The sequence below is a fragment of the Athene cunicularia genome (genome assembly GCF_003259725.1).
Source record: "Athene cunicularia isolate RWA chromosome 7 unlocalized genomic scaffold, athCun1 chr7_part1, whole genome shotgun sequence".
In the NCBI taxonomy this organism is placed as follows: domain Eukaryota; kingdom Metazoa; phylum Chordata; class Aves; order Strigiformes; family Strigidae; genus Athene; species Athene cunicularia.
In genome coordinates this window covers 20,351,314-20,363,444 of record NW_020799107.1, presented here as the reverse complement: position 1 = coordinate 20,363,444, position 12,131 = coordinate 20,351,314, and the positions used below count along the sequence as shown (strand labels likewise).

The 12,131-nt window shown below is 59.4% G+C and overlaps 1 protein-coding gene across 1 annotated transcript in view; it reads left to right on the top strand.

The window, feature by feature from the left end:
• Nucleotides 1–6,966: 6,966 nt before the first annotated feature.
• ASIC4 (acid sensing ion channel subunit family member 4) overlaps nt 6,967–12,131 on the top strand; it is a 60,381-nt gene continuing 55,216 nt past the window's right edge. Inside the window, exon 1 of the mRNA XM_026852802.1 lies at nt 6,967–7,679. Within this exon, the coding sequence (XP_026708603.1) occupies nt 7,026–7,679 (654 nt within the window). The 5' untranslated portion in view covers nt 6,967–7,025. The remainder of the gene's footprint in view (nt 7,680–12,131) is intronic.

The window sequence follows — 12,131 nt, the reverse complement described above, 5'->3', positions numbered from 1 at the left end:
CCCCTCCCTCTTCCTTCACACCTTCCTGGCTGCCTCTGACCTGGAGAAGGGGTTTTGCACCCTGTGCCTACGCGGCAGCAGGTCCCCCCCACCGGCACCCCGGTGCCTCTCGGGGGTGGCTGTGGGGTCAACAGGCTCCTCTCCCCGTGCTGGTCCCATACAGGGCCCAGGCAGTGACAAGCGAGGGGCATGGGGGAGCATCCCCACATCCCAGGGATGTGTCCGAGGCACTTGGTGAGAAAATAGCCTGGATTCATCCTGGGCTATAGGGTCCAGGCAGCGCGGACCCCACCCCAAGGGCTGAACCTCATCAGGGTCATTCTGTGGCTGTGCTGTGCTGGGGACACTGGCCGTGATGCTGCCTGAGGGGGTGCTGCTGCCCTGGGCCCCAGGGAGTTCCCAAGGCAGGGCCTCCCCTGTGGACAGAGCTCACAGGGAGCTGGGACGGGCTGGCAGCACCTTGGCTGTGCCAGTGTACAGGGAGCAGAGGGTGTTTCTCAGAGAAGCTCCTTCCTCCCAAGGTTGAATATGAGTCAGGTTTTGGAGCGACTTTAATTACTGCTGGATCGATAGGCTCAGCATGGCCAAGCAAAATCCAATCGCAGCCCTGGGGGCCTGCCTGCTCAGCCCTCCCTGCCTGCTCAGCCCTCTGCTGCCTGCTCAGCCCTCCCTGCCTGCTTCCAGTGAGGCACATGCTTCCCAGCTGTGGGTGCTCCCCAGCATGTGCTAGCCCTGAGAAGTGGGACCTCATCCTGCACATGGAGCCAGCACCTGCCTTGTTCAGCCCTAGCAGGGGACACGCATCCCCTGGGACAGGGCAGCAGCCTTGCAGGGCACAGCCAATGCTACCTGGGGGACCCCGCACACCCCTTCCCTTACCCAGTGCATGGAGCAGGTCTGTGGTCTCCAGACCCACCCTGCACCCTGGGCACAAACCCAGGAGCCCCCAGGAGGGCAAAGCAGCTCTGGCAGCCTGCAAGCAGCCCCCCTCAGGCCCAGGGATGGGAGGGGATCACTCACCACCCACCCTGTGCCCCCCCTGCCTACTACCCCCCTCCCAAGCCACCCCAGCTTGGCCAGGCGCTGCATAAATAGCTGTTTGTGTCTCCGCTTGGCCCCTGCGTGGGAAATAATATCGGCTGATGGAACATAATGCCCTGCTTCACATGTTCAATTTTATCATTTTCCGAGGCAGGCAATCTTCGTTTAAAGCTGAATGGGCTGGGGAATGTTAATGAAGCGCCGGCGCTGCTCTGCACCGCGCTTTATCTCTTCGAGAATAATTTGGGTGAGCTCGGAAATAGAGTTCCCAGTCCCAATTCAAGCGGCGGCAGCACCGCATGCCGATAAAAGTGTAATTCCTGGCCGGCGAGTGGCCCTGAATACATGACAATTTAACCCTTGGGGCCCCGCTGGGATGGTGCTTCCCGCAGCTGCCTGCCTGCCTGCATCAGGCCTGTCTGCTCTTCATGCCCAGCACCAGCCTGGGCACTCAGCCCGGGCAGGATGGGGTCTATTGCTCCCTCTTGCCCAGGCCACAGAGAGCGAGGCATGAAGCCCAGGGAGTAGAGATAAGAGGGCAGGAGCAGAGCTGGAGGAATTCAGTCTCCCTGGACAGACAGGACCCCACAGGCAGATCTGCAGCAGCGCCAGCTCGTGGAGTGCCTGTGAATGGGGAGTCTTGCCGGGAGGAGAGGCATGGTCCACATCCAGGGATGCCCAGTCACCAGGGTCAGGGAGGAATAGGGAGAGGTGAGGAGCCAGGGAAGGGACTAGGGGCTGGTGGAGGAGGCTGGAGGGAGATGGGTTCAAGGCAGCAGCCCCACACATGAGCATCCCATCCTGGAGACTGGTCCAGCAGGTTGGGCACTCACAGGCTGAGGGCACAAGCCTGCCCCGATGGCTGAGTGAGAGGCTCCTCTGTGAAAACACCTGGGCCCTGGTGCTGACTGAGGGCAGTGAGGTGAATTTACAGGAGGTGTTTGCTTTCTCCTTCCGTGGAAGGAGAAATGCAGATTAGCAGGAGCAGGCAGTTTGGATCCCAAGGAGAAAGCCTTTGGTGGTCTGCCTGGTCCTGCTCTGAACCTGGCCAAGAGGCTGACTCCAGCTTCCAGCAGCTGTGCTCTGGCAGCAGGTCCCTGCACAGGGTGACCCTGGGGCTCTGCCCTCCCCATCCTGTGTGCAGCTCCCTTGGGCCCCAGATGCAGCGGACAGCACAGCACCCTCCAAGCAATGGTCCCCCATGTTCCAGACCACCCCACCTCGAAGATGCTGGGCAAGGGACACTGTGGCCTGGTGGGGGGTCAGCAGAGCCCCTCAGGCACCATCCTGGGCCCCCTCTGGTGAGGCACTGAGTGAGTACTGGGACAGACCCTTCCCCTGAGAATGAGCAGGGTGGGCAGGTTTCCAACACCGTTAATCAGGGCTGCGAGAGCCGGGATTAATGTGCACTCCAAGGCTCTCCAGTCCCAGCTGTGATCCAGCCCTCTGCTCTCAGCCAGAGCCGCCTCCACGCACTGAATTATCAGCCTGAGTAATTAAGTGGAGAGCTTTGTTTTAATGCAGACATCTGATGCCTTCGCACCGAGGAGCACAACAACTGTCGCGGGTGTTTATGCTCCGTGCAACACATCTGGCTCACAGGGAGAAAATCCATCTCCGCTGCTGTGTGAGATTAAAGGGAACACGGCCCGTGTGTGGAGAGAGGAGGGACAGCTTGGCAGCCAGCATGGTGGGCAGGATTTGTCCTCGAGCATCGCCCGACCAGCTCCCTGAACCCCGCCGGCAGGAGGCTGTGGTCTAGGGCTGCCTGACAAAGCAGGCATCCCCTCCACTCCTCAGCACACAAGACAGCACAACACGCTGCAAGATGAGGGATAATTACGGGCTTGGAGATAAAGGGAAATAGGGCAAAATAAAACATGGGTTTATCAGAGGTAGATGTTGCCTTGGCTCACCTGATACCTGCTGCTGATAAGGATGCTGGCTTGAGGAGGAGGAGGGATGCAGATCTCAAACCAGCCTCTCTGCCACACAGAAAATTATTGCTTTGCACAGATTAGGGGATTAGCACCAGCGCAAGGAGCTGGAAAGAGGCTGGTGCGGGAAGGGGCCGAGCTGCAGGGAGAAGAGACACAGGGAATGGGAGAGGCTGCTGCTGGGACCACTGCACATGTGCCTCATTTAATAGCTTCCTCTGTCACCCCAAAAATGGGGGGCATAGGGAGGATCTGCTGATGCCTCAGAAACACAGGTCTTTTATCTCTGCTTGGCCCCCAAACAACTGGTGCTTTGCTCATCACACCCACTTGGGATGTCTGAATGGTCTCATGGATATTTAGTGCCTTTCTTACTGAGCAGCTTGGCTGGCCAGGCACTGGGGTGAGCTGTGCCTCTGTGAGCCCCTTCTCCACCATCTTCTCCCAGCATATCACAGCTCCTGGGGACCCCATGGCTTTGTGGGCACTGCCAGCGGCAGGACTGCTTCACTCGCTGCCCCATGGCAGGGCTGTTTCCATGAGAGAGACTGCCATCGCCGCCAGCACCTCCAGCCCCCAGCTCCTTGGCACTGGTAGGCAGGGGAAGAGGCTGTCGAGTCTGAATTGGGACTGCAAAGAGAGTCTCCTCGGTGAGGGGAAAGGAGGCTCCAGCCGGGAGTGTAACTGCTGCATGTGGTGCTCCCAGTGTGATCATCAAAGTAACCCCATCAGGAGAAAACGTTTTCAAGGAGAAAAGTTTTTCAAGGAGAAATGCCCCAGCTGGTTTCCAGCAAAAACCCCACTCAGGGCTGCTCCCCTGCTGAGAAAAATGTGTTGAAATTTGGCCTGGGACCTCTGACCCTGTGCTGATCTGGCCAAGGAGCAAATGCCGTTGCGGTTGAGTGAAGCCGCCTTGCCGAGGCTTGTCTGGCTCCCCATGGCGTGAGCAGCCAGGGCTGGCACAGGTCTGCTCCCCGGCAGGGCTGCCCGTGGGGACTGGGCACTGGGAGATGCTGCTCCTGGGCACAGTGATGCTCGAGGGCCTCTGGCAAAATCTGGCAACAGAAATGGAGCTGGGGGAGTTCAGAGGAGCAGTACAAAACCAGCCGGATCTCAGGCAGTCAGGGGTAATTTGAGACTGGGAAATTTGAGCTGAAGCAGCAGGGGCTGCGCAGCCACCTCCGGGCAAGCAGGCTGATTTATCGCCTGTATGAGCTGAAATTGCTGTCCATGCTGGGCAGAGAGGCAGGACCAGATCCCCCGCCTGGAGACACTCATGGCAGAAGATCAGAAGTGACGTGCAAAAGACATGTACGGGAATGGCTTGAGATATCCCAGCCAGTCATGCCTGGCTGGGCATGACCACTGCTCACGCTCAATGCCTCTTCCCAGCCAGAGCTCTGCAGGCAGAGCCCATGGCAGGAGCAGAAGAGTCCTGAAGCTGCAGGACAGCCCTGGGCACGTGGAAGTGGTGGCTCTTGCACTGGGCTGGCTACGGGCATTGCCCAGACTGGGCATGGGGCTGCATCCAGCTCATCCGGATGCAACCCTGGTGCTCCCAGCACAGCCTGTCTGGGAGCCAGGTCACGGAACAGGAGCTGTTGTACGTTCACCTGGGTGGGGAAAAGAGGGGCTGTCCCCACTGGCACTGCATACACCGGTGTCACAGGTTGCTACCATGAGTGGCTGTCCCTGCCAAATGGAATTAATTCCCTTAGATGCTATATCAAATGCTTTAATAAAATCCTGATATATCACACCTCTTGTCTCCTCTCCATCGATTCATTTAGCAATTTTACCCAAAAAAGGCAATCAAGTCAGACTGGGCAGATTTATTCTGTGTGAGCTCTGAACACATCTTTATTGCTCCCCGTTCCCCTGCCCTTGAGGTCCTCAGAAGCATTTTTCTCTTAATATTTGTTCTATTATTTTACTAGGAATGAAGCTCTGTTGATGGGCAGTAATTGCCTGAACTGTCCTGCCTTCCCGTGATGAAGATTGGTACCTTACTGGCGGCTACCTCCAGCTACTCTGCTCTCCTGTCCTTCCTTGGCAACATTATTGACTAGGAAAGTTCATTAACAAGCCCCTTAATGACCACAGCCATGCTAGCCCAGCCCACAACGCTAACCTCTCCCATGGTTTCCCTTGGTGGCTGCTTGCAGGAGGAGACATTGCAGGATGTTTTCTGCAGCTCCAGAGCCTCACAGGTGCCTGAGCTACTTCTAAAACCCTGTTGACTCCCCTCGCCAGCAAATGCTGTCCCTGCATGGGCTCTCATCCTTGGTTTTGGTTATCAGACCCTCTGTCCAGGCTGTGTTGGCCAGGCAGTACAGGGGAGGTCTAGGTCAGCAGTGGTGGAGAGTTTCTGGGGGGTCCTGGGAGTATCCCTGAGGCTGCCTGGCCCCCAGCAAGGCTCCCCCGTGGCGGTGTTTGCTCTGCTGCCTGCCACCCCAGTGCCAGCAGCCTTGCAAGCCAGGCTGGCACTGAGCCAAGCGCAATGCCGGGATTAGGCACTGCCTCCTACAAATGAGTTGTTAATTATCATAATCTGGTAATTGAGAAAAATCTAATTATGCAAAGCTAATGGATTTAGAGATGTGCTGGGGAGCACAGGCCAGGGGAGCGCAGCTGGGCAGGGCCGGCATCACCAGCCCATGGCTGCAGACACCACAGGGCCTTGCAATGCCTTTTGCTCCACTCTGGGGCCCTGCTAGGCCAGGTCTGAGCATCCGCAAGAGAGAGCCCAGACCTACCACCTGCATCCAGCCCCACCAGGCCTGGGCATCACCTCCTCCCTGTGCCTGGGGCATCCTCCTCTCTGATTTCCCCATCATCCTGGGGGAGCTTCCTTCATCTTGTGTGGGGAGGAGGTGGGGGGAACATAGCCCCCCTCTCAGTTTGGGCATCTTCCCAGATCTTGACCTGTCCTCCCCAGCCCCACAGACATGGCTCTGTTCTGTATCACCACTCTGCTCCCCCTGCCAGTGAAACAGCACTGTGGGATCTGCCCAGCCTGGTGCATGTGTGGCAGGCCCAGTAGGGAAAGGCACTATCATTTACTAGACCAACTGAGATGGTTCAGAAAGGGAGATAAGCTTTCGGGCATATGTGCTCAAAAGCAGCTTTTTTCCCTAGCTATATTGCTGGCTTCATAAAAGATTTTGCCTCTTCCTGAACACCTTGAGGGAGAGGGATGCTGAGCTGTGCCGGCCCCAGCGCCATGCCAGATCTCCTAGCCTCGAGGCAGTGCCCTGACAGAGAGCCTGGCAGCATCCCCACGGTGGTATGCAGGTGGTACCAGCACCCGGTGCACCCCTGGGGTTTGTGTCATTGTCCCCCGAGTGCCCTGCCACCCCCCGCCCTCCCCCTGTGCTCACAGGAGCTGACCCCTCGCAGCTTTTGAGGGCCCACAGGAGGTGCTTGAGCCCAAGGGTGCAGGAGCTGTCACAAGAGTGACACTTGACACCTCAGCTTCTTGGCCAGACTGATGTCTCTGAGCTGTGCTACTGCAAGTCTGGTGCAGAGCTTAGGGTGCCCCCACATCCTGGTGGCCAAAGAGCTGTTGTCCCCCAAGACACGATTGACACACACCTCTCCTGAGCCTGGGGCCATGCAGCCCTGCCTGGGTGGCTCCTACATGCCCCGGCAGAGGGATGTGAGGAGTTTGCCCAGCTCTCCCTCCTTGGGAAGCCCACACTAAGTACACTGAGATGGTGGAAGTGAGCAGGACGCCAGCTAATTGCCTGCACACCCGGGGGACAGGCAATGAGAGTGCCCTGAGCTTTCCAGGACGTTTCAGCCTCTGGCTCTGACTCCTGCAGGATGCGGTGATTGCTAAGTACGTCTGTGGTCTCAGCACTCAGCCAGCTTCCCGCTCAGGGCAGGGTGCAGGCAGCATCACGCCATGCTGGTTCCGCCCCGGCCTGGCGCATGCTGCCTGCTTCACAGCCCAGCCTGCCCGCCCGTCACCGTGCCGGTCAGCCACTCCTCAAACCTCCCCCAGCACCTTCGGCTCAGTGCTGAGAGGCAAAGCCAGGTTGCAGCATGTGGCTGGAGGAAGCCCAGAGGGCTCCCCCACGCACCTGGGGTCCCCCCTGGCCCTCAGCAGCCCTTCCCACAGGGGGCTGCCCCACTGGACACCCAGCATGCGATGCCCCGGCCCCGCAGCGGCGCCCGTGCAGCCTGGAGGAATTTGCCGGTCGCTCCAGCCTCCACGGCATCCAGCACATCTTCCAGCACCAGTGCTACACTGTCCGCAACCTGCTGTGGCTGCTGGCCTTCCTGGGCTCGCTGGGGCTCCTTGTCCATGCCTATGCCAAGTGCGTGGGCTTATACTTCCAGTACCCCCACAACACTCAGCTGGAGGAGGAGACGGTGCACAACAAGACCTTCCCCGCCGTCACGATCTGCAACCTCAACCCTGTCCGCTTCTTGCAGCTCTCCGGCCACGACCTGTACTGGGCAGGGGAGATGCTGGGTCTCCTGGATGGGGCTGGCCATCCCCTGGTGCCAGAGAGTGTGGAGGGGAGCAGGCTGGAGGCTCTGCTGGAGACGCTGGCCATGAACGAGGACGAGAAGAGCCGCCCCTTCGACTTGGAGGAGTTTTACGGGCGCGTGGGCCACCAGCTGGATCTCGGCGAGATGCTTGTCAGCTGCATGTTTGGTGATGAAGAGTGCAACGGCAGTGACTTCCAGACAGTGAGTGCCCAGTGGCAGGATGTCCCACCCTGGGGGGCAGGGAGGGGTGGATACAGCCCCTGTGCCAGCACCCACAGCCCAGGGCACTGTTGGGGTGCTGACAAGGGGATCCCAGGCCCCAGTGGCTGGGGATCAGGGCAGGGGAAAATTGCCAGGGGCCAGTCTTTGCAGGATGTAAGGCTGCCTGGCTTGACATGGGGTTTGTCAGGGCTGGGGCAGAGCTCTGTGCAGAGCAGGGGTGTGCTGTGCTGTGCTGTGCTGGGGATGCTCTGGCAGTGCTTGTGCCATGAAGCCAGTTTGAGAGGCATAGGGAAAGGGTGGGTTAGGGATCCCAGCCCTGGGACTTGCCCAGCCTGGATCAGCCCCAGCAGAGGCAGGCTGTGACCTGCAGCCTTGTTCCAGTCCAACTGGGAAGTCTGGCTCCTTACCCCTCCTGTGGGGTCTGGGTGAGAGCCAGGGCTTATGAAGGAAGGAAGGTAAATCCCTGCCTGGAGGGCTTTGGGAGTGAAGCATATCCCATGCTAGCAGAGCAGGGGCCAGGGGATGGGTTGCATCCAGGCAATAGCATTAAGTGAGCAGAGAGAGGCACAATCCTGCCCTTCCAGCCAGCGTGGGGATATACCTGTGGGCACTGGCACAGGGAGGTGGTGAGATCTAGTGTTATGGGAACTGGAAAAATTACAAAAGCTCATGAAAGTCCCAGTGATAGACATCGTGCAAGTGCCCTGGCCACAGATGCTCAGCACAGGTTTTCATGATCCCAACTTGGTCAAGGGTGAGGGAGAGCTGCAGCCCTGAGTTAGGGGTCCAGAGAGCCACCCGTGCCCTGCTTGGATGGTGAGAGGCAATGCAGAGGGGCAGGAGCAGGCAGAGCTGTGCAAGGACAGTGCTCCACGCTGGGAGCCGGCACCCCAGCCCTGCTGTGCTGCTGGCTGTCAGGCAGCCTGTGGGGTTGCCTATTCCTGCCTGCAGCCTCCCAGGGGCACCCAGCGGATGCCCACCACTGCCATGCTGGGCTCTCCAGGCAGGCAGCCGCTGCTGGCTGGCAGATGCAGAGCTACGAGTCGGGATGGTCCCTAATTTAGCATGACAGCTCTGCTCATGGCACTAATGAGAACAAAACAGGGCTGCCACATGGGCCCTGCGACCAGGTGTCAGGCAGCTGGTGGGTGGCACAGCCGTGTGCCAGGAGACTGTTGCCAGTGAGGGGGGACCTGCAGCTGCCTGCGTTGGCTAGGTCATGCAGAGCCATGGCCACTGAGCAGAACCAGGCTTCTGCCACTGTGCCACACTCTCCATCATCTCTCCATTGGCTGAGGAGCCCTCGGTGACCAGCCAGGTGCCACAGGGCTTGGGTGCACATCATCCTGGTGTGCTGAAGCCAGGCAGGCATTGCGTGGGGATGCAGGCAGGGCAGAGGCGATGCTCAAGTGAGAACCACCACCTCCCCTTCTCTCCTCTTTACTCCTGAGTCAACAGCTGAGGATTAAGGGGCTGTAAACAAGGGATCAATGGTGCTGATGGGAACATTTCCTGGTAATAGCTCTGGCCTGTAAAACAGAGCACAGGGGGAGGAAGGGAAGGCTCTGCTTTCAGAGCTGGTTAACCCTTCCCACTTGCAGACATGCGCTGGCTTCTTGGTGGTGAGGGCTTGGACTCGGGCTCCCTGGGGCCTGGCTGCATGCCCCAGGCCAGGCGAGGGCTCGGTGCTCTGTGCGGTAGAGGCTGTGCCCCGAGGGCAGCAGTGCCAGTGGCTCGAGGGGCTATTGCAGCCCTGAGGACCTGGGTGACCAGCTGTGGGCCAGGCTGCTGTGCCTGGGCTTGGGCAGGCACCCTGAGCAGAGGCAAGACGTGCAGCAGCGTGCCTGGCTGCTGGGCACGCAGCAGGGTCAGCATTTGTCTGCAGTAAGATGCCGAGCGAGCTGGTGATGCTGGAGGAGGCGTGCTAACCTCTGTGGCTGCGGGGCAGCTGGCCTGCGCTGCCTGGAGATGGCTGTGAAGAGGCGAGTGTCATCCCAAGGATTTGCTGCCAGCACTGACAGGAAATGTTAATGCCATCGTGGAAGGATGTTCAGCCCTGGTCTGTGGTGCATGCAAAGACAGAGGCTGTTGGGGGCAGATAGAGAGGTGGGAGCAGCCACTGCAGCATCCCCCAGTTCCTGAGCAGGGCAGAAAGTGCCTTCAGTTCATCCCAGTAGCCCTGGGTGAAGAGGCCTCTTTCTGCTAGTTGCAGGGACGGGTGCCCAGGTGTGTTTCCTTCACCTTCCTCAGGCACCCCTCAGGACACTTCTACCAGGGATCCCAGCCCTTCCTGCTCTTTTCACTGCCATCCCCCTGGGAGGAACGAGTACCCCAGCAGGCTCCAGGCTCGGGCACCGGTCCTGCCCTGAGCTTATTCCTTGCCCATGTCACAGCTGCTCACCTTGCTGCCATCCACCTTGCTGCCCACCTCCACACACAGGCTGCCCTCAGGACACCACAGCCCTGACACATGCACCTGGCTGTCTCATCACCCCATCATCGATGCCTGTGTGTGCCCTGCATGCACCCCTGCCTTGGCAGGACTCCCCATCACCGGCGCTGCCCCAGGATGCTGCCCTGTGGGCACTCAGCCACACCGCTGATTGCCCCACACTGTCCCTACAGCCTGAGCAGGACAGCAGGAGGTGGGTGCCTGCAACTAGAGCAGATGCCTGCATCCCTCAGTGGACACAGCCTGGACACAGTGTCCTCCATCCGCCCTGCTCAGGGCTGGCAGGTAAATGTCAGCCTATTTTTATTTGCTCCCCCATGGGGTGGCTGTTCCTTCCATTCGGATGAGGAGATGTACCTCCATTTTCCATCCCACTGGGGACCATGGTTAATATCTCTGAAATTCACCTTCCCCGCTTCCTGGAGCTGCCCTCCCTGGGGCTGGGCAGTGGGGGATCACAGACTAATCCTCCTGAAATGAGCCAGGCTGCGGTGGGCTCTCACGTCATAGCACAGTGGCTCCAAAGAGCATCACCTGCGGGCAGGGGGGGCCAGCTCCCCACTCCAGGCTGGCAGGGGCTGCCTCCTGCCCGCGACTCAGCCAGGCTGCACGGGGCCAGGCTGGCTGCGGAGGGTGGAGAATATGCTGGGGTGGAGAGGGGATGTGCCATGGAGTTTGCTCAGTGCTAACTTGCTGTGGGACTGGGGACACGGGACTTGGAGGACAACCCAGGAAACACTGAACAGCATCAGTGCATTGTGTAGCCAGCAGCACAGGTAATGGGGCTGCAGTTGAAACACCCCCGTTGAGAACTGTCTGTGTAATTATACCTGTTTCCAGTGGTTTTCCTGGCCGGTGCAGTCCAAGGCCCCGCTGAGGGGCTGGCGTGACAGCCACAGCCACGGCCACGCGCTGAGTGATGGTGTGTGTAAGACCAGGGCTAGCGGGTAATAGCAGCCTTGGAGTCCTTCAATAACCCCACTCCCTAAAGGATGCCACCCTCCCGTCTCCTGGCACAGCCGGTGATTAGTTACAGCAACGCTTGCCACTCTCCCCACCATGCCAGCACCAGTAGCACTGGGGCTTTTGGCAGGATTGGGAGGTGGCTGTGCAGGTCACCCAGGCACCGTCACCTTCACTCCCACCTTTGTGTCTCGGACAAGAGTGGATATTTTAGTGTTCTATTAATAGCTTTACCTCCTTAAATTATTGATCTGAATTTACAGCCAGAGCTGCCAGGTTAACAACAGGCTTTCTCAGGAATCAGTCTGGGATCCTGCACAAGAGACTGGGGGCAGAGGGGAAGGGGGGGGGGCAGCCAGACAGGCTGGAGGCAGAGCACAGGGCTGGGAATGGAGGGCAGCACGGCGTGGGGCTCCCTGGGCACCCCACTCACCTCCTGCCTCTGCTGAACTGTCTCAGGATGATGCTCTCAGTGCTTTTCCTCCGTGGACGCCAAGCCCAGGCCCGCCCTTCCCAGCTGGCAGGCACCAGCAGGCCCTGGGCAGCTGGCGGGGATGGCACCGCTATCTCTGCCACCCAGCCGCTGCCTGCCTACTTGCACCCAGCTGCCTGCGGGAGCATCTGTGCTCAGGCTCACCTCTGTGAATTATTTAAAGCTTCCCCAAGTGCCATGGGAAGATAATGTCGGAACCGGGGATGGATGGGGAGCTGGGGATGTGGGGCAGCTTGTGGGCAGCTGCTCCTGCCTGCGCTTTGGGTCTCTGTCACCCCCCCGGACAGGTCCTTGCAGCCAGGCTGGCTTTGGGGACAGGGCTGACCCCTCCAGAGATGCTGACATGGGCCTGTGACCCTGGAGCTGGTGGAGGAGATATGACTGGCACAGAAGAGAGGTGTGCTGCTCCTCCTGTAGGCACCCAGGATTGTCCCTGAGGGTGCAGGTCATGCCGGGAGGCAGGGACCTTAGGCAGGCAGAGGCAGCAGGACCAGGCAAGGTGCCCTGGTGTGGGGGTGGTGGG